At 36.0% G+C, this 25,435-nt stretch overlaps 1 protein-coding gene across 1 annotated transcript in view; it reads left to right on the top strand.

Annotated features, from left to right (window-relative positions):
- Positions 1–2,106: 2,106 nt before the first annotated feature.
- The window catches only part of LOC127214644 (contactin-3-like), a 78,383-nt gene continuing 55,054 nt past the window's right edge, over positions 2,107–25,435 (top strand). Inside the window, 3 exon segments of the mRNA XM_051174976.1 lie at positions 2,107–2,173; positions 11,947–12,032; positions 12,034–12,123. Of these exon segments, the coding sequence (XP_051030933.1) occupies positions 2,107–2,173; positions 11,947–12,032; positions 12,034–12,123 (243 nt within the window).

Below are 25,435 nucleotides of genomic sequence, written 5' to 3'. Positions count from 1 at the left end.
GTGTCTCTCAAAACATTTTTGAAACAACATGTAAAGTGTAACAGCATAGGAGCTGGGAAGATAGCTTGAGCGGGTAAAACACTTCTCATGAAAGCCTGACAATGTGAGGTCAGAACCAATATAAAAGTCATGAGACTAAATTGAGATATCCAATGTGGACCTCTCCTTGAGCCTGGAACACTGCTGAAGAGGGGAGTAGGGTAGGAGGGTATAGGGGGAGCCAGGGAGGTCTAGGATACCTGAAGAACATGGTCCACAGAAATCAACTAAGCAGGTCCTTATAAGGGCTCACAGAGACAGAAAGTGGCACTTACTGAGCCTGCATGGTTCTGCTCTAGATCCTCTGCAAATATATTACGGATGAGTTGGTGTGTTTCTGGAACTTCTAACAGTGGGATAGAGCTGTCTCTGACTCCCTTTGCTTATTCTGAGACCACTTTTTTCCTACTAGGGTTGCCTTATCCAACCTCTATGAGGGTCTGTGTGCCTAGTTTTATTTCATCTTGTAAATGCCCTGTTCCGTTGATACCCATGGGAGGACTGCTCTTTTTGGAAGGGATTGAGGGGCAATAGAGCTTAGGGAGGGGGGGAAGGTCAGGTGGGGGAGCTATGGTAGGGATATATTGTAATGAGAGATGAATAAATAAAATAAAGAGAAAAAAAGGAGAAATGTCACAACCCTCTGCCCAAAACCAATTATTAAATTCAGTTTCCTCCATCTCTCTCCCTCTCTCCCATCCCCCTCCTTCTCTCTCTCCACCTCATCCCTCTCTCTATCCCTCTCCCTCTCTCCACCCCCCTCTCCCATCCCTCTTCCTCTCTCCACCCCTCCCCATCCCTCTCAGTCTCATTCATGCCCCATTCTCTTTCAAACTTTCTATTCTGCTTCTGTCTCTCATTGTTTTTATTCTTCCTCTTCTTCACTTTCTATATTTCTGTCTACATGCCATGTTCTGTCTACATGCAATTGACCTCTAGGAGGCTTTTTTTCTGAAGGAAACAGGAGAAATATATCTGGGGAGAGGAGAGTAGGGGCAATTGGAAAGAGGAGGGAGGGGACAATGTGGTTGGTAGTGTATTATGTGAGAAAGTAAAATTTAAAAAATCATATTCAATACAATAGGATTCTGACTCTCAATGCCCAGGAGAGGCAGTAGGACAAGGAGACAAGACTCTGTGCAAGTAAAAAGGACATCCAGCCTGTGTGCACAGCTGAGAACAATAAGGAGACCTGATTTCAAACAAGGTGGAAGGCAAGGATAGATACCCAGTTTTTCTCTAACCACTATAGGTGGTATGTCATAGAAGTACCTCTCTCACCACACATAGGCCATGCATGCATGTGAGTGTGTGTGCACACACACACACATAAACTACATACAGAATAAACACAGAGAATACTTGAGGAAATAATATTATGTCCTATTTTTAGTTTCCTAGAATATAAGTTTTATTTGAACCTTATAAATTCTTACCAGGAAATTGTTGCTTAATTCAGAGCAAGGACTACTATAGAGGTTGCGTGTTTGTTTGTTTGTTTTTTTATTTAAATACCCAGGGGATGATTTTCTGCAGTTTATTTACAGAGTCTAGGCCATGTTTTCCATTCCTAGTACAGATAGGAGAATTTTTACATGGAGCTTTGTGCCAAGAAGTGGCCAGAGGAAAATCTACAGCTAGTTAACAGAGATGGTGCCCACATGAGATGTAGCAACTTCACAAGGTGATGGACAACACCTGCTTAGCCCAAAAAAGCATATGCATATATTCAAAGCCAGAAGATCCTTGTAGAGAGAACATTGTGTAACATACTACCAGCACTAATATGCATAAGTATATAATCCACTCAAAGCTTCTTTACCCTGCAACAAGAAGCTTCAATATTAAAATGGCTCAACCATTCTGGGGAATAAATGGAACACACATACCACACCTCATTCAGCTTTCTTTCCATGAATAATTTTTACTTACATATTTTTAATAATCTTCAAATCAAAGCTATTTTAAATGTGAACTCAGAATCAGGGCTCCAGATTATATAGAGGTCCTAAACTGAAAATGAAGAAGCAAATGCTTACAGAATTTTGAATTTCTTCTTTTAAGGACATGGCAAATCACCAGAATCCACTCCTGAATATTGTCATTGTCATTATTGAGATTATTCAGAGAACAGGTAAAAGAGAGCTGCTGTGTGAGCAAATGTCTTACCCCAAACTGTTATATTTTAGTGACACAATATTACCAATTTTATTTGCGAAGAAAAATTCAAGGTGGCAATCATGGAATGCATAACAAATCATAAAAAATGAGCCAGTTGGGCATTTTTCAAGTTATGTCACTAGAGTATATGACATAAAGGCTTCCCAAACATTTGTGCTGATTTTATAATGAATCATAGAATTTGTTTCTTATTTTGATGTCCAAAGAGTTTTAGAAGACTTGAAATCTCCTTTGTTGTATCAAAATTTTTTATTGTATGTAGCGATATATCTGTTATATGCAGAGGAATGTTAAGATATTTTAAGAGCGTAAAGACCTTTCTGCCCTAAGAATGTTAGAGACGCTGAATAAAATTATAAATGAACCACTTAAATATTGATGAATATTTATAAAAGATGATGACCTTGAGTTGGAATAGTAGGGGTAAAATGCCTCTAGCTGCCAAGAACTCAATGCCAGTTTAGGCTAAAGTGCACACTTTATGTTTGATTAAATTTTGTCCTTATATATTAAAATTGTGTCTGAGCTTTTTGTATTTATTGAGTAAAGTGTGTTTATTTGAAACTTACATATTAAATACTAATGCTTGGTAAGGTTTATCCTTGAGGATTTAGAACTGCTAGTTGAATTTGTGTACAGATATTAAAAACTTATTAAATTCATATACAGATCCTATATGGTTATGACGTAGAAACACAAAGGGTGCCAGATATTTTGAAATAGGGTATTGTGATTTCTTGCCCCTAACAGTGCTAGGATGAATTAACTAATTGTATTTGCATTTTTGCCACAAAATCAAAATTCTATGAGGAACTTTGTTATGCAGAGTTTCAAATAGTTTTTTTTCAAAATATTCTCCATACTTCAACAGGCTAGGTAGTACATGAAAGGCTGTTAGGAAGGCAAAGCCTTATAAACCATTTCTAACCTAATTTGATTGTATATTTTAAGGAAACCCCTAAATAATCATACTCAATATAATTTGGAAAATAAAAATTTTTTCCATGTCTATCTTTTGAATATTAGAACAGGTCACAACATCTATAGTCCTATCAAGACTGCACAACATAGAGACAGGGAACCCCCAAAATAGATCAATGTTGGGTCCCAAATGAAGGTAGCCATTTGGGGCAAGTCAGATAATCTCACAGCCTACAAGATATTGCCTTGATGGAATTCCCTCTGTGTCTACAACATAAGCCTCTTACTCCTTAATGTTATTGTTGATCCAGAGTAGAGAGAACCTCAAAGAAGTAAAAGTTCTCAGGTCCTTCCTAGAGAATGTCTCTTTCTCTCCCGGTTTTGGTGAAGGACTCCAACATTAGAGTTCAGTTACTTCCTTTCCATCATTGATATTCCAGGGCAAGGTTTCTATTTCCAGCTGTCTGTCATGAAGCAGGGCATTTTCCTTACCACCACCACAAAGACACCCAGTGGCTGTTCACATACGATAGCAAGATAATCTACCCCACTCAACGATAAGTAGTCCAAAACATCTTTGCCCACTTAAGCAAATTTACATCATATTTGTATACATAGTATACTGCAGCTCACATATTGTTTTTTACTTTCCATTGACTGGACTCATCTCTGAAACACAGAATGTACAAATATGGAGAGCCTTTGAGCCTTAATAATCTTTGAAGTTCTTGATTAATTTACAAGCCATCAAACAATTTTATGCACATTTATTCAAATCTGTGTTCCTTTCCTCAAAGTGTCTGGAATATTATTTGTAATCTCACAAATACTCCCTTGTAAAAGGAGCCTGAGCCCTGTAGATTTCAGGAACTGTGGTAATAGAAGAAAAACAGTTGACTCAACAAAATCCATTTTGGTACAGCTGTGGCGTGACATAAGTTCCAAATGTATTTTGAAATATTGAATACAAGAAGAGGAAACGCTCCCAAATTGTTGACAATTTCTTCTAAATACAAGGTCATGTTAATGCACATGAACTCGGTGTGTTTCTACAAGCTACTGATTTGAGCCAAGCTCTGTTATCTTCAGCACATTTGGGACCTGTTGAACATCATGCAAAGTAACAAAGCATTTATTACTAGCCCCGGGCTCACTCAAAAGACAGGATGATTAAATGATGAGGCTTTCATTTTGTTTCTCCTCTTTTCCTGAGAGACTTTTCTTTCTGACGAATCACCAAACTAATACTGTTAGATTCAAAAGATGAAAGACCACATAGTATAGCTAAAAGAATGAAATTTAACATTACTTTTCTAAATACTGTCTGCAGATGATCTTTGAGCAAAAGGGGAGCAGTTATTTTATTGACTATGATGGGGGTCAGAGCAGCTGTAAAGGAAAAAATACACCATCTTCAAAGCTCTTTCTATGACATTTATTTTCCATAAATTTATATCAATATATGTTTACTTTTTCTAGCTGTCACTATTTATCCTGTAATATATTCTTTGTGAAAACTCTTCCCCTACAGCTAATTGTAAGCATCAATCTTGTGGAATATAAGCTCAGAAAGTACTATCCAAAATAGCCTTGTTATCTTCTGTGTAGCAGTTTAATCATTGTGATCTCATGTGAGCTCATCTCCACTGAGATGTACTTACTGACAAAATGTTCAGTTGCAGTGTGTTTGTTAAAAACTCAAGTTGAATAAATTACTGTAATATTCAGCTCATAAGCCAAGGAATAACAACATGTTCAGATCTTCTTCTTTGTGTATAGAAGGCTTCATAGTTTTCCTATTTGAAAACACACTGTGCTATTGTGAATGTTTAAATGTCATCATAAAGTGCAGTCATTGTTGCCTGGACAATAGTATACCTTTTGAGAAAAAGTTTTGTTTTGTTTAAGTCATAAATCCAATGCCATTCCTGAATTACAGCATAAACCAGTAGAGCAACAAAGAGCAATCACATCTCCTCATCACAAACTAAGTGCAGACTTCTCAAAGCTAAATGAAATAATTAACCTCTTACTATAAAAGAAAGGCCAATAAAACATACACATAAAGGTGTGCTATAAAACTAATCAAGAAGTTCAAATGCCATAATTGTTTAAGTTGCACATTTCTCAAAGCAAACTGCAGTACCATGTTTCTGAATGTTAATCTCATCCATCTTCATTTAACTTCTTGAGCCAAGACCAGTGTTATTCATTGATATACACATTTTCACTTCTGTTCACTTGCAGAGAAGCCTGTTTCCAGAAAGCTTAAAAAAACAATGTCATTTATAGTGAATTGGTATAAAATTTTCACTTCGAGTCTCTGTAGGGAAGCCTGGGTTATTGAAGGATTTCTGTTGAGAAACAATTACCCATCCATTTACTGAACATTGTTTATTTTTATGTTGTGCAAAATGCCCTGTGAGCCTTTTAGAACTTACTAGAAGAACCAATTTAGGAAGAAAATATCCAATTAACTTAAATTTTTATGATACACACAGAGTTTACATTCTGTGAGAGTCAATGTATTTGTTTTGTGGATCCTTGTATGGTTCCTAAAATCTTAGGCTTGCCTCTGAAATTCTCCTTCATTTCACCAAGGCCGTGCAGATAGCTTTGCTCAAATATTGTACTGCATATAACACACTGTAGGATTTCTTTGTTTATTTTGTTTCATCCCTATTTTTTTTCATGGTTTTGGGACCCAAACAACAGCTGCAATACAAACTAGGCACACATGAAGGATTTCTTGATATCTGAGTATTCTGTACATTGGTATTAAAATGTGAAAATCCATGGGATGAGACAATAGGTAGAACTAATTATCTTCCAATCCTGGTTCCAAACCCAGAATCTCTAAACTTTAGCTCAGTGTTTATTGAATTAATGAGACATTTTTGCTCTGTTTTAACTAATTTCCAAAGTGGTAGGTTGTAGGTTCCAGTTATATTTACACACACACACACACACACACACACACACACACACACATTATTTTACATATGGATCCCAGTTAAGCCTCTCCTTCTAGCTCCATCCTAGGAGCATCTTCATTTGAATGCCTTCATGAGCTTTAGATTCCCTTGCCTTTATATGTTAGATATAGTTAGTAAATCTTCACTTTCGTTTTTAGTGGCAACAATAATTACAACAGCTGTAGCAATGTTCTGGCCCCAGTTTTTGTTTGTTTGTTGGGTTGGTTGGTTGTTTTCTGAAAGGATTAGTAATCAAAATAATGTGGGACAGTTCCCTTGATTTTGTTCTCTTCCTTTCTGAGCCTTTTCTCGTAAGAATTCTCACTCTCTCTTTAGTTCTCAGTCCTCCCCCTTCCCTCATCCCCATTTCTGTTTATTTCTGCCCCAGTAGTATAGTTTTCCTTTTTTACTTCAGTGAAGTAATTTCTATTATTTATCCTATTGTCTTAGTTAGGGTTTCAATTGCTGTGAATAGACACTATGATCACAGCAACTGTTATAAAGGAAAACATTTAATTGTGCTGGTTTACAGTTCAGAGGTTGAGTCCATTATTATCGTGGTGGGACATAGTGGCATGCAGGCATGTTGCTGGAGAAGTAGTTGAGTGTTCTACAAGTTGCCCAGGAAATAGGAAGTGAACTAAGACACCGGACAGTGTCTTGAACATATATGAGACCGCAAAGTCCACCTCCACATTGACATAATTCCTTCTACAAGGCCACACCTACTCTAGCAGAACCACACCTCCCAACAGAGGCGTCGCCTTCAAATTTTTTTCAAACCAATACACCTATCTTCTGTTGTGTCTTTATGAACAGTTAGAGTCCCACAGAAGGCCCATCATTGACTTACACAATCAGCAAGTTTGTTTATATTCCACTATGTTGGGGCTGTCCATTTTACATAAAGGCAAAATGGTGACAACCCCAACAGGAGCTCGCAGGCTCCTTTCAACCAAGGCCAGGGGATGTCCTAAGGCAGTTAGGTAATTTTATCTAGATTTGGCTTAAGCCAGTAGCAACATATTAGTACATTCTAATTGGCTAGGGCTGGTCAGGGCTATAGTTTTTTATTTTGGGTAGGCCTGGACAAGTTCTTGGCTTTATCCTTATTTGGTTATTACATTGAGCTTATTAATTGTGGAGGTTGGCTCTCCCTAGTACATAATGACTAAGGGGGCTGTCTCAGGCCTGGCTCTGCATATACCAGGTCTCCTTGTCCTTACTGTTGGAAGTGTTTGGGATTGATTTTCTTTTCATGGCTCTTCCTCAGATACTGCTTGCTTGGCTCCAAAAAGGAGGGACCAAGGTTCACTTCTAACTGAGTTATTAGGGCAGGCTCTCATGATATTTACCTGTCCCTCTCAGATACATATATAAAAATGTGAAACAATATCATACACATATATTTGTGCATGCCTACATATGTAAATATATATGAGTGTTTATATGTGTGTAAAAGACACTGTTGGCACTCACATAAGCATGCTTTGCATCCTTGGATTCTACCACCTCCAAGTCAGCAACTCCAGTCCAGAGTTTCTGATACCCTCTTCTACCTGATTTGAAAAAGAAACTCAGCTGCTTTATAAAATTTACTGTGTGTAAATTCCATGCTGTGTATTCAATTTGACCAAAGGTACTCTCCATTTTCTTATCCCCTTCTTCCTAATTTTCCTAGAACCTCCATTACATCTCCTTTCAATATCATGTAGTTTTAAAGTTTCTTATGCATTGTATGTTTTGCATGTGAGTGTATTGTCTGGATGTATGTATGTATGTATACCATGTTCATGCCCCATGTCCTTGGAGAGACCAAGAGAGTATCTAAAAAGAATGGAATGTGGGTATCATTGTGAGCCACAACTATTCGGATGCTGGCAACCAAATCTAGGTCCTTTGCAAGAGTGACAAGTGTTCATAACCACCAAGCAATCTTTCCAGCCTGCTGATCATTTGTTTTTAGCACAGTATTTCTAATTAGTACTGCCATATGGACACGTAACATGACATCATCCACTGGAGTTGGGAGACCCTCTCCGTGGCCACACTCCTGAGGAAAAGTGACTGTCCCTCCTCTATCAATCAACCATCAACTGTCAGTAACTCCTTGGCTAGGGTTGGGCCTTAGGTGTCTTTCCTTCTCTAGCTAGAATTTTTAACCAAATTTTGTTTTGGGCCTTAGGTGTCTTTTCCTTCTCTAGCTAGAATTTTTAACTAAATTTTGTGCAGGTAACCACAGTGACTGTGAGTTCATGTGTGCAACAGCCCTGTCATGTCCAGAAGACAGCATTTACCACATTCCCCCAATCATCTAGCCCTTATATTCTGTATTTCTCTTCTTTCATGTTTTCTGAGTCTAAGGTCTGGGTGGGGTTGATGGGATTGAAAATAGATGCTTCATCTGTAGCAGAACATTCACGGTTGCTTCCTCTCAGTAGTTTGAACAGCAACAAATCTCTGTGCATTGATGACCACAATAAGAAGCATCTCTGACCAAAGCTCTACTGGATATGTGACAACTTCATTTTCTCTTTACTCCTGTCTTAGTTACATTGTTTTAATTATAAGAAGTCTAAGAATAAATAACTATAGTGATTATATAGGTTTTACACCTTCATATATAAGAATCTTGATATCCTCTGGAGATGGCCTACAATTAATCCCCACTAGATAGCAATCAGTGACATTATTTGTGTATGTGTACATAATGACATGACATATGTATATGTAAAATGTGCATATAAAGTGTATAAAGTATTTAAAGATCTGGTTTAGAATTTCCACTTTAACATAATGCCTCAACATCTCCCCCTGCATGTTCTACTGAATAGGGATATAGACATTTATTGACTGATTTGCATATGGTACAATGCTGACAGTGGGATGCAAACCCTGAAAAAGCTCATCTTTTACTTGCGCAGATTCAACACATTTGGTTAAAGATATGAACCATGAAAGATAAGAAACATTAAAGTGTGAAATGCAAGGTGTGGTAATGCTTTTAGGAATTCAGAAAAAAGAGAATTGTAATTACGAGCAGGCATGTTGTTCAATAAAGATATAGCGATCAGGTAAATGAGATGTTATGCTGTCGCATTCCTCCTTCCCAGTGCAAATAAACTATTGCTCTTAGAAATGATACCTAAAGCAATTGCCCCCTTTATATTATCCCTTTCTCTCCTTCAAAATGCTTCCCTGAAACCTGTACGTCACACATTTCCTGAGCATTTCATTGTCTTTGTCTTTCAAAATTAATATTACTAATGGAATACCAGATTATTGTCTTGTTCACACTGTCATCCCAGCACATTACATGTAAGACAGTCATTTCAATTTCATTAATGAGACAGTCATATGCTACATCTTTAAGAATACTAGGACCGATGAGAATACACAAGACCCATGAGTTAAAACCCATGGAGTTACCAAAATTCTTTTCAGTAGCTCCATGACCATGCACACATACATACTTTCTTTTCTTGTTTAACTCTGTCATGTGTGTGTGTATGTGCATTTGTGTGTGTGTGTGTGTGTGTGTGTGTGTGTGCGCGCGCGCACACGTGTGTGTGACTTCTTTTCATTTCCTCAATTCACAAAAATTATGTACTTTGTAGACTATACCAAATTACTGTTTTAAGCAATGAATTATGAAAGAAACATACCACTTATATTCTAAGGATGACTATTGCAAATTTACTGTTTTGCTTTCTGTTTACTTTAGGATTTCCTTTTAAATGATGGGGGCCTCAAAATTCTGAATGTGACTAAGGCTGATGCTGAACCTACACCTGCATAGCAGAAAACCAGTTTGGGAAAGCAAATGGCACAACACACTTGGCTGTGACAGGTGAGTGCTTTTCTAGAGTTTTTTTCTTTTTTTTTTTTATGGAAAGGTAAACTGAATTTTGCAGGAGGAAAAATATAAATATCTATGGATGTACTGGCAGCACGAGGTAGACTCAGTGGGTTTAAAGAGTATACATAAAAATTGAGGGAGAAAAGGGGTGGAGGGGGTATAGGAGGAGTTTGATGAGAGGGGGGTGTGGAATGGATTTGATCAAAATATTTTGTATTAATGTCAGTCTTCTCAAAAAATATTTAGTTAAAATTGAAGACATTGATCACATGTTTCTCAACCTACATAATACACTGTGCAGTCAGAACCTTTGTTTGTTCAAGTGAAAAGGTATGATACCTAAACTTATTTGTCATAGCCAAGGACACAATAATGAACATAACAGCTACTTTGCTGGTTTCTGGGCCAAGAACATTGTGTTCTTGAGTACTCCTGTTTCATTATAATTTGTCTTTTCTAGATAAGTTCAAGTTCATTAAAAAATGTTTGATGTTAATTACATTCTCTTAATGTTCAGGATATTTATTCGTTCTTTTATCCTTTCAATTAAATGCTGAGCATTTTGTGAGGTGGGAGCTTGGGATATGTCAATGGGAATATAGGCAAAGATACTTCCTTATGAACCTTACATTCTACCACAGGAAGGAACATAGAGTAATAAAGAAAACAGATTGTTAAAAAGGAAAATGCAAACAACTGAGAAAGTAAATATGAGTGTGGGAAAATGGGGTTACTTGGAGGCAAAACAGGATAACTCCAGTTGGCTAGGATGACACAAGAGGAACAGATTTCAGGGAAATGAAGTGTTAGCAGATTTCTAGGGGCAGTTATATAGACATGTTATGGACTTGTTAAGACTGCTGTTTTCAATCCGTTTTGAAAAAGAGAAGCCAGTGAGTGTTTTCAGCAGAGAAATATTATCATAGAAGTTTGCTTTTCAAAGAACTGCTCTGTTGTGATGGTAGTGAAAAGATCCAGACAAGAAACCCAAAAAGATCAGTAGACATTACCAAAAAGGGTGCAGGGGTGAAAATTACCAATAGTAACCAAAGAGATGGTTCTGCAGGCAACTAGGAGCTCCACAAATTTAGCATAAATTCAGCAGGAAGTGCTATTCAATCAGGTGGGAAGTTCATGAAGATAAAGGAATCCAGAATGACTTCAAGATGAAGACTAAGGGCAAAGCTCACTGATAAAATGCTTCCTGTGAGAGTTAAAGGTGTAAATGACCAAAGTTTTACCACTGGATATTACAGCACAGATTTTCCTGGAGACCCTGATGGGACTAGAGCAGATGAGGGACTAAAAGCTGTACTAGACTGGCTTGAAGGGCTAATTTCCTAAGTTAATTTACACTCTCTGTACATACAGTTCTTTGATGAGTCTTGTTGTCTCAGGGTAAAATGCTATGAAACAGTGGGAAGGTAGAGTCAAGAGCAGTTGAGTTCATTATTAGGGGAATGTACCTGATTGTAACAGGGGAACATGTGTAGGTGGGCATTAGCACTGTAAGCCAGGGGCTTGGCATATTGAGCCTCTCATGACTTATTTTCCAAATATGTAAACAAGGATATTTTGAACTTATTTACATTTTAGTTTGAATACATTTGCTACTTGTTGAAGATTTGTGAGAATGGGGTAATTCCTATTTCTACCCTCGTATTTCACAAAATTATGAAACTGAGGTTTTTGTCATTAATATAGCTTGTTTGCAGGTGAGCACTCTGCACATGTATCTTTTACAAAATCATATACTTAATTCTCATAAGAAAAATTTGTGAGACCAGTAAAATATAGCATAACTTTATAACAAGATGCCACTTTAATCTTGAAGACTTTTAATCACATAGATGTGTATGTACTCTCATGTTATGCAAATATATACATTCTAAATCAGATGAACAATGTGCCTATAAAATTACTTTCATTCCCATTGAAATTTTCTTTATTTACATATTGCTTACCCAACAGAACCAACCAGAATAATTTTGGCCCCTTCTAACATGGATGTTGCTGTTGGTGAGAGCGTCATTTTACCCTGCCAGGTGCAACATGACCCCCCTGTTGGATATTATGTTTGCCTGGTATTTCAATGGAGCCCTTACAGACTTTAAGAAAGATGGATCCCACTTTGAGAAAGTTGGTGGAGTAAGTTATGTTACTGTTCTAATATTCTTTTTATTATATGGGTCTATGACAAGTTTCCTCTCAAAAATATCTGGTATGCAGGCAACACATAGAAATACTTGTCAAGTTGGTGAATTTTATATTTTGTTTCTGGATTCTTTTAGTCCAGTCTAATTTTATTTTGTTAATAATTAGATATTAAGAACATTTCCTTTAACCTATAACTATAATTAAAAATGGTTCATTTTCCATTTATATTTAATGTTGTTCTTCATAAAATTTTTGTTGTGGGTATTCTATCCAAGTATTTCATTTTCAAATACCCAATTTGTGATGAAATAGAAGGTAACTGTGTTACTACAATCGTCTAGATTCACCAGGAGATGCTTAATCAAAACAATCTTTAGAGTTTCATTGGGCATTAGCTATAAGACTCTTCAGTTCACAGTTATACAAACTCAGGATTTGAAAAGTGTAATAATTTCTCTGTCTGAGTCATGGAGAGAATGAGTACTAGAGTTTCAAGACCTTAGCTTGTCTGTTTGTCTCTATAATGCAAATACTCCCAGATGTCTTCTTCCTTTCTGTCTCAATTGTGGTAGGTCTAAGTAATAAAAAGTATATATATCAATGAAGTTAATAGCTGAAAAATAACTAAGAAATAAGTTCATACTGAATCAAAAGGCTAACCAAAGTCTTCATAGCTGGGTCGATATTTGTGAGCTTAGTTGAGCAATGCCAGCCTTGTTGACGATTTGTGGGGCACTCTGGCCCTGGAGAGGATCACTCTATTTGGAAAGATGTCAAGTCTGAGCCTTGTGTCTGTAAACTCACTGTGTAGGCTTCCATAAAGCAGACAATCACACAATGGCCAACTCAGTGATATTTCTTTGACCAAGGTTTCTCGAAGTATATACATATATACACATAGCCATATTATATTTCAGAGTCCTATGCTATGTCTTATGATTCTCCTTGTGATTATACTCTGCCTTCCTAAACGATATGTCCAAAACTCAGAGCCCCGTACTTTAGAAACTAGGAATGTTGCAGAAATACTCATTCGGTTAACATGAGGTCACTCTGGAGATGAGTTTCATTGAATATAAATGTTGATCTTATGAAAACAATGCAGCTTGCATAGGGATACCCAAAGAAGAGAACACTATGGAAAGACAGACAAGGAGGAGTAATATGCAACAGTGGGAATAGTGATTACCCCACAAAGCAATGGATACCTGGGATCCCAAGGAGCTGGAGAAAGTTAGAAGACACCCACCCCTAAGGATTCCAAGAGAACATGGCCCTATTTGCAGTCTTATTGAAGACTTGCAGCCCACAGAATTGGAAGAGAAAAATACATCTGTTAGTTTAAGCCATTGTTGATGTTTTTTGTTGTTGTTGCTGTCGTTGTTACAACAACCCAAGAAACTAAAACATATAAAAGAAAAATATTTAAATGAGGTGTTAGATAACAAGTCACAAGTAGGAATAAATTGAATACCACTTCTGTTTTCCATCATCTGGCTTTCTTTAGTTTGAGGAGAACTAGTTTTCTAATTGTTCTCCCTGTTTCAAGGCTTTGAAAATATTTTCAATTGTTACAAATCCTCAGGATTCTTTTTCTCATTCCTTTGAATGCCCACTTGAAAATTGTCACTCATTTCTTCCATAAGAACAGGAAAAATTTATGTCAACATTCTCAAATTAGCACTCTACTCTATCTGAGTCCCTTGAGGTACTGCCTAAAGTTGTGAAGAATCTTGAAAAAAATACATTCCTCCAGTTACCTTTATGGATGTCCCAATATCTATCTTGAAAAAAAAATTTCTAGCAAGTTGTCCTGTTTTAAATTGATAAATGAAGACTTCAATTTGAAGTATTAGTTACTTCTTTTATGTCATAACGTTGTAATTTGTCATCTTGATCATGATCTGTTGCAATATTTTATACAATACAAGACCCCCTGTGTTAGTTAATGCTAAATAAATTTACATTGAAACATTCCAAAACCAAAGCAGTTTGATGGTAATATGCACAAATGCTTAAAAGCTCAACTGGATAGCTACTAATTGTGTAGGATGAGTTAAACACATTCAAATTGATAGTGTAACTTAACTCTCCCGATTGGCACAGCATGACTGGTTTGTACACAGGACATAAAGTTATCTTTGTGAAGAGTTAAGTGTCTAAAATGTGGATATTATAAACTAATGCAATCACTTGTCACTTTTGTTCCTTACACAACATGAAAGTTCATGACCTATGATTTTTTTTTTATTGACTCGCACTATTAGAAACTTAATATTCTCTCATAAGTATAAAACAGTAAGCCATGCAAAATGGCTTTCCCTTAAAGCACAAACAATTAAGTAAATCAGTTTTCTGTTGCATGGAAAAGAAATTACATAACAATCCTTGTCTCCTGATTTTGTATTCAGTGCAGATTACACAATATTACCTAGAATGTATGTTCTCTCTCTTTCTCAATTGCTGTCCTCTCTGTCTCCCCTCCCTGACCCCCCCCTCTCTGGTATATTCATAGATACATTCTTTTTTCACCACAGCAAAATGTGGACAAAGAAGAGGTGAGTGGTATGGTAGCATTACGGAAGGTTTATTATCTAAGAGTCATGTTGCTAATGGAGGGAATAGTTTACATTACAGAAAATTGACTCATATCTTTGAACCAATAGATTCAGCTAACTGCTTTTGGGACTACATTAGGTATCTGAAAAGAAAAAATAAATCCCAGGTATTGTCATAATGTCAAAAGTCTCCATAACTCTTCTGTAGATTAGAATACTAAACCAAAGGATTTTAGAATAGCAGTCACAGCTTTCGCAATGTCAGAATGAAGCATTCTGAATTTATTTAACTTAATATCAGAAACAAATAGCAACAAAATAAAAGGCTGATCCAAATATATTGCTTCAATCTGTGCCAATAACACAAATGGAAGTTGCATCATTCAATGATCATCAGTAAGTGCTTAAGTCCAGTATCCTGAGCAAATAAATCTTCACAGGCAATGTAGGATATGAATGGGATTTGTGTTTATTACACGAGTCCTGAGGAATTTGCATTTATTCTGTGATATTCATGAGTAAGTGAGTCACTTAGTTTCCATTCCTTTGTTCTGATCTCTTCACATCAGATTTTAGTGTTTGTCGTGTCTTCTCCTTCCATGAGATCTGGAAGACATTGGTTTCTCTGTGAGTTTTTTTTTCCCCTTGTCATAATAAGATAGCTTCCTATACTATTGTGTAAATGCAGATAATGTGTGTGACTACACATGGCCATTTGAGAAACGTGTATGGGGGAGTGTATGTGTGGTAACATTCTATCAACCTCATATGTCCTTAGCTGATAAAGATGTCGGCCCACATAGCTAGGATGCATCTCTCCATATATTGAAGGAAATTCTGACAGTTCTTCAGCTGAGGCTCCTGGCTGGTGTGATTTGAATTTGAGGATGTTGACAATAAAAGCAAGCAATCCAGCAGGCTTGTGCTAACTCAACTGATAGATAACAAGCTTATGGGAGAAAATAGAGGGATTAACACTAATATCCTGAAAACTGCTGTGAAAATATCAGTTGAGAACAAGTAAGAAAGAGATATATTTAATATCAGTATCTGTGGGTAAATTCTGGCTGGCAGTATTGGCTTCATCGCCTCCTCCTTCTTAAAAAGAGCAACATGTTCTCTTTTCTTCAATTAAAATGTAAGACTTTAGTTTTATGGACTTGCAACATGCACTTATTTCTTCATACTTTATATAATTTTTGCTGATTCATAAGGAATGCCTTCACCTCTATGTCAATTTTCCATCAACTTTGTATTTTATGTCATTCATGAAAAGAATTCTCATTTACATTTAATCAAGCATGCTTAACTTTTATAGATGCAGACTTTTCTCTGTCTAGCCTGGTCCTACTTGACCCGCCTGGTCCCTGAAGCCACTTAGAAGATAACCATTCAGACTTAATATATATTCATAATTGTTTTGCCAATGGCTTTATACCTCTCTTCCTTAAAATATTACCCATTTCTACTAATCAGTGTATCACTATGTGCCTATGGCTTACTGGTGATATCCTGTCATCTTACTGCCACAGTGTGTTGTATATGGCATCTTTTTTACTCTGCCTTTGTCTCTCCCTCCCTCCTCTTTTCTGCCCCCACTCCAATTTCCCACCTGCCTTTACTCTGTGTGGCCATTGGCCAAAGCAGCTTTACTCATCAACCAATAAAAACAACACTTATTCACAGTATACAGAAGGACATCCCACCGCAAACTTTTCTGAACTAAGATTTTTCATAACCTTTCTAGGGTTGAGGGGATTTAGAGAAAATATTTTAGGACTAATGTTTAGAGAGTTACAAATGAAAATTATGAGATGCTAGAAATTATATGCTTTGTGGAGAGACTTTGTAGGAAATCAGATACTTAAGGGAATTTTCTGAGTCATTTAACACTGGATTTCATCATATTTCCCCATAGAAAAAATCACATCACATCACTGAGCAGTTCTTAGGGCTTGGCTTGATAGGAATATTTGTTATTGATTATAGGTCATACTGGTAGTTTTGATATTGGACTCACTCTCAGCTTTAGTAAATTGGAAAACATATTCATTGTGGAGAAGGTATTTTTGTGTATCTTTACATATGATATACCAGCCTATTAAGATCTAGATGCAGTAATGCAAAAATATCTTGTTTTATAAGAACTGAGTCATTAATAATTCATTTTCTATTGCTTACAGCTTTCTGATCCCATTTATAAAGTTCAACCCCAGGAATATGTGGCTTGCCAAATACAAAACTAAATATCACCTTTGATGTAGAAACCAATGTTCCTGCAAGAGCTAGATATACTTTTCAATATTGTTTTGTTTCCTTGTTTTTTGTGGGGTTGTTTGTTTGTTTGTTTGTTGAGCACAGAAGAATCAGAAAAGTTTAGGAGATAATCCTACAGTAGGAGTGCAATATCTAATATAAGGCTACTTCTAATAAATTCAGTGGAGAAATATATTATACCAAAATTACAATAAAAATAATCTGTGCTATTTATTGTTTTGCATTTTATTTATTCTGTGTTTGGAACTTTTTATCAACTTCATTGACATATAAACTTCATAGCTGTCAACAACCACCATTAAGCTGACTTTCTTTTCAAAGTTCTACCTATTGTGACTCTTATCTATCTCTGAATATTTGTGCAGTCTGGACATTATATTTAAATTAAATAATACAATATATTGACTGTGATTTTGTAATTTGTAAACTATATTTAATAGCAAATTTAGTGAAAATTTAGGCCAACATTTAGGGGAAGTAGACTCTCTAGTGTGTTCCATATGAATACATGCAACCCCCCTTCACCAGCATCCCTCACCAGAATGGAATAGTTGCAGTAGTTGATGGAATTGGTACATCATCATTGGTACATTATCCCCCACAAGTTTAAAATCTATACTTAAGTTCACTCAACACTGTACACTCTCAGTTTAACAAATGTATGGTCAGTTATCATAGTTTCACTGTCTGTTGGCATGATAAAATAATTGAGAAAAATGAAGGTAGAAAAGGTTTATTTTAGCTCAGAATTCCTGGTTATAGTTTATCACTTTAGAGAGGTCACAACCACAGGATCTTGACACAACTGGACACAGTCTATCTGGAATTAGAACAGAAAGCAATGTGAGTGTATGTGCTTATGTTGAGCTCAATACTTCCTTGCTCCTCACCCCTAACTGAGGAATGGTGACACAATCGATGGAAATTTTTATCTCAGTGCGGTGAAGATAATCCATACATAACAGGCTAAAGTAATCTGGATAGTCTTCATTGAGACTTTCTTTGTAAGTGATGCTAGATTATATCAAGTTAACAAATAAAACTAACTGCCACATATGTGTATACCATTTTCATATTTTACAGAAAATGCCCAAAGAGGGGACTGCATTTTTGCCTAATGATCCTTTCTTCTCTAACTTTTGACAACTATGCATCTTTTCTGTTCCCCAAGTTTTTGTATCATCAAGAATGCCAGGTATTTGTTATCAGGTTGTATCTAGTCATTTTAAAATTAGATTATCTCATTTACTATTATCCATTTAAGGCAAATTTATGTATTCTCATGTCTTCATGGCTCATTTCTTCTTAACATCAATACACTATGCCACTCTCCATGTGTAACCAGCAAGTTATTCATTCCTCTACCAAAGGTTATCTTGATCACTGATTATTTTGTCATTTGTAAATAAAGTTGCTATATTCATCCATGAGAAGGTGTTTGTGTGAACATAGATATTCAAAGGCTATATCTTATCACAAGACCATGCCTATTTTCTGAAATTTGCTCAATGCCCTCCAAGATCAGTCACCAAAATTTGCTGCTTTCCTCCAGCTGTACTGATACTTTGTGTCTTCATATTCTGAATAAGCATGTGCTGTGTCTTTCATCTGTTTTAATTCAAACTCCCCTAATATCATACAATGTAGAATATGTTTTCTGTACTTACTTGTGACTTGTGCATTTTCTTGCATGAGGTGTTTGTTCTGTGTTCATTTTTGACTGTGGTGCTCCTTTTCTTTTTGTGGAGTTTTGTGGGCTATAGTTTGTTCTGCACAGAACTCCATCATCATTAGATGTGGCAAGTGTTCTCCACAGTCTGTGGTGTAACTTTGTGTTCTCTTGGTAAGTTTCAGATAAGAATTATTCAAATTGATCATGACCATCTTGGCAGCCTTTTTGTTTCATGAATAGGGTTTCTGCTGTTATTCCTATAAAGCCTTTGCCATACCCTGGGTCATCTAGACTTTATCCTATGTGATCTCCTGTGAGTTTGATATTTTTCTATTTAGAATTATGATCCATTTTGAATTCATTTTCCTGCAGAGTATAAGGCCTGAATCTGAATTCATTTCTTTTCATGTGAATATCCAGTTGTAGCCATGTGATGAAAAGGCTACCTTTGGTCCATTGTACTTCATTTGCTCTTTTGTCAAATATTGGTTGACTATATTTTTAGGGCTATTTCTGTACTATCTTTTCTGCTCTGTCGATCTGTCTTTTTGTCTGTTCTTTTATCACGTCTCAAAACCCTCTCTTCATTTTTGTAGCTTTAGAATATATCTTGAGGTTGGATGATGTCAGTGATCTAGTTTTTGTTCTCAAGTTGACTTTCAGGACCATTTGCTTTCAACTGTGAACTTTACAAATATATTATTGGTGTCCACAAAATAATATCTTAGGCATTTGACTGACAATGTGACCAACATGAAAACTAAGATGGAAGGAGTTGACATGTAAGCTATCTACATTTCTTCTGTTCCTTGATCTCTCTCATCAGATTCTGCAGTTATTCTTCATAGCACTTGTGGGTGTGTTCTTAGTTTTGAGCCTAAGTATTTCAGTGTTTTGGTGCAGACAGAAATAGTAAGATTTGTTATTTCAAATATTTGTTCATGGCTAGTACACAAGAAAGAAAGAACCTCCTGTCCTGCAACATTTATTAGTTCTGAGTGGATTTTGTGATTCTTTCCACACACACACACACACACACACACACACACACACACACACACACACACACACACTAAATAAATTACTATCACATCTGTGACATAAATTTTTATTTCCTCATTTCCATTTGATTTATCTTTTATCTTTTTTATGTCTTATTTTAGCTTGATTTCTAGTAGTATATTCAAGTTTAGTCATGGAAACACAGATGCATTGTTGGAATCTGTTGCTAATATCCATTTAGGATTTTGGCATCTGTATTTGTACGACTAGTTTATTTGTAGTGGCTTTCTGGCTTGTGTTATTCTAACATCATAATTAGGAAGTATTTCCTCTGCTTCCTCTTGTAGAAAAACTGTAGAGAATTGTGTAATTTCTTGCTACTAAAGATAATACTGAATTCACATTTGAACATATCTCATTCTCTTCTTTATGTTTGGAGAAATTTAGACTTCCTGATTCAATAATGTTATTTGATATGGCTTGTTTTGATTGTCTCTTTCCTCTTGTATAAGATTTGACAAGTTGTATCTTTCAAAGTATTGGTCCTTTTCCCCCTGTGCTATTGGATTTATGGGCAAAGAGTTGTTTAAAGATTTTCATCATCGTGCTTTAATATCTGTGGATAATTTTGTGATGTCCTCTTTGCTGTCTGGTAGTTCCAAAGCATGTAAGTTTTCCATTGTTGTGCTAGCATGGCTGCAGGCATATTGATAGTATGGACCTTAACAAAGAACTGCCTTTTGGGTTTTGTTGATTTTTTTCTATTGATCTCCATTTTCATTTTCACTGGCTTTTTCTCTGATATTTATTTCTTATATTCTGCTTCTAGATTTAATTTGCTCTTCTGTCTCTCATTTTCTAAATTAAAATCATAAATGATTGATTTTTAAATCCTTGCTTTGTAATAAACACACTCATTGATGTAAATTTCCCCTAAGCACAGCTCTCCAGCCCACAAATTTTGATATCTTTATTTTCATTTGCATTAACTTAAATATTTTCATAATTTTTCATTATATTCTTTGCTTGTATTATGTAGATGTATTACAATTAATCATGAGCAGACAATGTTTGATTCCTATATACTTAATATTCCTATATACTTAATATTTCTTATTTTTAGTTACCATCTTTGAGTATATGTGTATGTATGTGTTCTTGTGAATTCACATCTATAGACCAAAGGATACCTTCCAACTTTATATGAGTTCTGGGAATCCAACTTAGGTAACCTGACTTGAATGACAAGGAACTTTCCTTCTGGGATACCTTACCAGCTCCACTATGCTTTAAAATTTATACGGTATGTTTTATGGCCCAGAATTGTTTCTCTCTTGGTGAATTTTAATGCTTTAGGAGAGAAGATGCATTGTCTGACATTGTTAGATTAAGTAATGTATATATGCCATTAAATCCATTGGATGGAGGATGATGCTTAATTTAACTGTATCCTTCTTTAATTTCTAATTGATAGCTATGCATTTCTGGCAAAAGAATATAATTTTTTTATTTGCCTATTTTTCCTGACAGAAAATCTGTCAGATTTTCATATATATTTAATACTCTTTTCTTAAACATTTAATCAATAAATGATAACTGTATCTGCTTGGGAAATTGATACTTCCTCAGATCTTAGTGGGCCTTTTTAGTCCTGATAGTCTTCCTTCCTTGGTAATTTCCTGATCACTTAACCACAGTGGGCCCCACATAATAATCCTACTTCCTTTTTGATCAAATGTTGGATGTATCACTCAGCATCCATGAAGCTTAAATGTGAATTCATCTTTGTAGCTAAGGTAAATTTCCTATAGGCAATATATAGCTAGGTCTCACCCTCTATACCTTTAGCTGATACTCTTAAGATGTTAATATGCAAAGGGATCTCAGAGAAATCTGAATTAACATCTAAGTTGTTATTACTGGTTTCTATTTTATTATTTCTTCTTATTTTCGTTTCCACACTTTATTTGCCTTTTGTGAAACATTTCCATGATACCATTTTCATTCATTCTTAGATTATTGTTACCAATCGAATATTTGTAAACTTCATGAAGTATCTTTAATAAACTAACTACCAAGTTGCTGGTATTAGGAAATTAGCCTTGGGAAATGCTTAGGTTTCCAAGGCATAGAGACCCCTCATCTTGCTGTCTACATTTTCAGGATGCAGGAAAATGGCACTATTTCAGAGCTAGAAATAAAGCCCCTTGCCGGAAACCTTAAGTTTGGACTTTTCAGCCTCCTGAGAAATGAATTACTTTTTTCATTTTAAATTCTCCATTTACTGATTTTATTAGGCATATGTATGTGCATCTGGAGAATTACATGTATTTCACAGCATACATGTGCAGGTAACAGAACAACTTGCTTAGACTATGTGTATTGCAGAGATCACAACCAGCCTTCAGTCTAGACAGCAAGTACCTTTAGCCACTGAGCAAACTCTTGGGGCCAAGATTTTATTGTTCATCAAAGATAAAAGACTAGAACCTGTGTCATTTATACATTTTTACATTTCTCAGTGCTTTTCTTACAATTTTCCTATCTATTTGTAACTAATCCCAACCAATTTCAGAGTGCTTCAAGTCTGCTTTCAAGTAGGTAGGGTATTTATAGGTATGGTATATAATGAAATACTACTTTATAACACAAAACCTCATAGTAAAATGAAGGACTTTACACAAAGAGCCCTGTATTTATCCCTTTATCCCTTGTTTTATTATAATTCAGTTCACTTGTTCATGAACGTACACATACATCAGCACACATACAGTCACATACACAATTTTACCCATGATCTAATACATTGTTTCTATTAACCTGAACAAATAATAAATTGTTAAATTAAATATGAGTAACAGAATTTTTCATTTTTTTCATTTCCTGTGTGTATGTATATATCATATATATGTGTGTATATATCATATATATATGGCATATGTGCATGTGTTTTTGTATGTTCATGTACATAAATGAACATTGTATGTTCACCTACTGGGGGTCATTATCAGAACTTTCCTAAATCATTCTTCTACCTTATTCTTTGAGGTAGGGTTTCTCAGTCAAACCTAGGACTCCAATATGGCTAAGCTTTGCAACTCCTCTCTACACTTTTCAAGGCTACCACTACAGGGAAACTACCAAGGCCAACATTGATTGATTGATTGATTGATTGATTGATTGATTGATTGATTGATTGATTTATCTTTTGTGAAAATGTTTCTTGCCTGCATATATGTCTCTGAACCATGTGCCTGTAATGGACTTGAGAGAGCATCAGGCCCTCTGTAACTGGAGTTATACAGTTGGAAACCACCATGGGGATGCTAGGAATCGATCCCAGTCATTGGAAGTACATTGGGTGTTCTTCACCACTGAGCCACCTCTACATCCCCAAATCTACATTCTCAAGTGGATTCCAGAAATCCAGCCCTCTGCTTGCAAGGCAAACCCTGTAACTCCTAAACCATCTCCTCAGTCCTAAGCAAACCAACTTCTTCACCTTACCTTTGCACTCTTCACACTGCTGCTGCTCTTCCTTTCTTTTAAATGTAGATTTATGTTTCTGCTTCAAACATAGTTTTCTTCTCTCTAAAAGCTTTTAACTTTCCCCTCCTCCCTTTGCAAGAAGCTTTCCCAGGGTTCAGATTTTAAGAAGGGTAGATGCTGCTGCCATTACTTAGTTTTGTGACAGTGGTGGTTTTTATCTCAATCCTTGAATACTCAGTGAGTGATCACCTAATCTGGTTTCTAAGATGTAATTCTTACCCACTTCTTTATGGGAAAGGAATATAGCTCTCTCCTCCCTTAATTCCTGCAAGATTATTTTTGCCAGTTTTCTGAGGATTTATGTACTAGGCATATGTGTGTTTTAGTCTGTCTTTGGCATTTATCCTACAAGGTATCCTTTTTGAGTCCTGTACAGTGTTGTTATCTTAAGTGTATGTGTGTGCCTATATACATGTCTGCCTATTGATGCATGACCCATACATCAACAGGTAGAAACTAGAGGATGATAAAGTATGTTTGCTCTGTCACTCTCTGACTTCCCTCTTGAGACTATCACTGAACCTAGAGCCTGCAGTTGTTGTCTAGGCTAGAGAGCAGGCATGTCCCATGGATCATCCTATCTTTGCCTTTTCTGCCCACAGTATTAGAGTTATAGGCACAAGCAGCCAAGCAAAGATGTTTTCCTTTGGTAGTGAGGATTGCAATGCAGAACCTCATACATGCTGTCTCTCCAGCACTTTTTTATTTTGTTTTTTAAAATTCTTTTGTTATGACCTTAACCATATATATATTCCCTCTGAGCTTCATCATTCTCTAATGAGCCCATAAAAATGTCATCCTTAATTTCTGCTACATCATTTGATCTCTATAACATTTCTGCTTAATTCTCATTCATGTGTTCATGTGTGTTTATTTTTTTCATTGGTATCTTCAGGATATTAATCTTGTTTTGATATTGCTGGTGTGATAATTCCAATGCTCCATTTATAGACAATTCTTCAGTCTCTTCTGACTGACTTTACCTTCTATATGCCACATAACTTATTTGTGAAATATGGAAGTATTATATTGACAAAAAAGATGGTAGTAAACCTTTAGTAATATAGCTATGAGATGTAGAGGCAAGGGATATGTTCTATAGTGTTCCTTAGTTCTATAAAAAGAAGCTCTTACTCTTCTTGCACTTAAGCTGGGATCCCTGTAGTATATGCTTGATTCCTTTTTGCTCAAGGCTTTTTTCCTGTTACATGTGTCTGGATGTCTGGAGAGTTGTGCAGGTTGAGTGGGATCTGATAAACCCAGGGCATCAGTCTGATGGATCAATTGCTTCTGAGAGCAGACACTCCTAAGGGGCATGGCAGAACAGTGACATTATCATTGTCTTTGCTTTAGCCAGAAATTAAGATATTTTTCTTTGGATAATAACTGTGAGGGTTTCTGAAAGTAAAAGTTTGTGGAAGGCTACCTCTAAATGGCCTCCTAAAATATCATCCACATTCAGCTGAGTTGGCTGCTCTGAATGTCCAGCAATATGTCAATCACAGTTCAGAGTTTTTTTTTTTTTTTTTTTTTTTTTTTTTTTTTTGCATGATGCTGGTTTCCTTGGAGATTTCAGCTTGTGGGTTTCTGCTTCGACAATGATGAATCTCCAGATTAGTTTTTTGTCCTATCAGTTTGCACTGTGAACTCATTTCCATGATGCAGCCAAGAAAAGTTCTTTTTGTTTGTTTAAGTTTCTTCAGCTCTTTTCCTTGTTAAGATAAGGTAGCAATTTCTATACTCCTTAAGTGGAAGAAGCAGAAGTCAAAGGTCTGAGTAACTAGCTTGATTTTTAATGCACATGTTACTTTCTTATGTGAGTCATACTATCCATATTGTATTAGACCTTGTACTGCAGTTTCAGAAAGAAAATCACTTTATGTTGTAAGAAAAATTTAATATTTAATGACACCATTTAATTGACCTGAACATAACTAACAATAGGAAGAATAAAGACGAAACGGGCTGTGATGGTAAACATTGTCAACCAGACAGGATCTAGAATGACTTGGGAGACAACCCATTATAGGAGTCTATATGGAATTATCTAGATTAACATAATTCAGGTGAGAAGACCTACCACGTTCATTGTTGGCAGCACTATTTTGTGGACTGTTGTGTTAGAATGAGGAAAAGGCAGAAAGCAAGCTGAGCACCAGTGTTTATCACTCTCTGCTTTCTGACTGTGGAGGCAATGTAATCATCACCTCAAGCTCCAGCTGACTCAACTTTCCCCTTGAAATAG

Source organism: Phodopus roborovskii, unplaced genomic scaffold, assembly GCF_943737965.1.
Source record: "Phodopus roborovskii unplaced genomic scaffold, PHOROB, whole genome shotgun sequence".
Lineage (NCBI taxonomy): Eukaryota > Metazoa > Chordata > Mammalia > Rodentia > Cricetidae > Phodopus > Phodopus roborovskii.
Note: the sequence above shows the minus strand (reverse complement) of the source record. Positions and strands in the feature narration are given on the sequence as shown.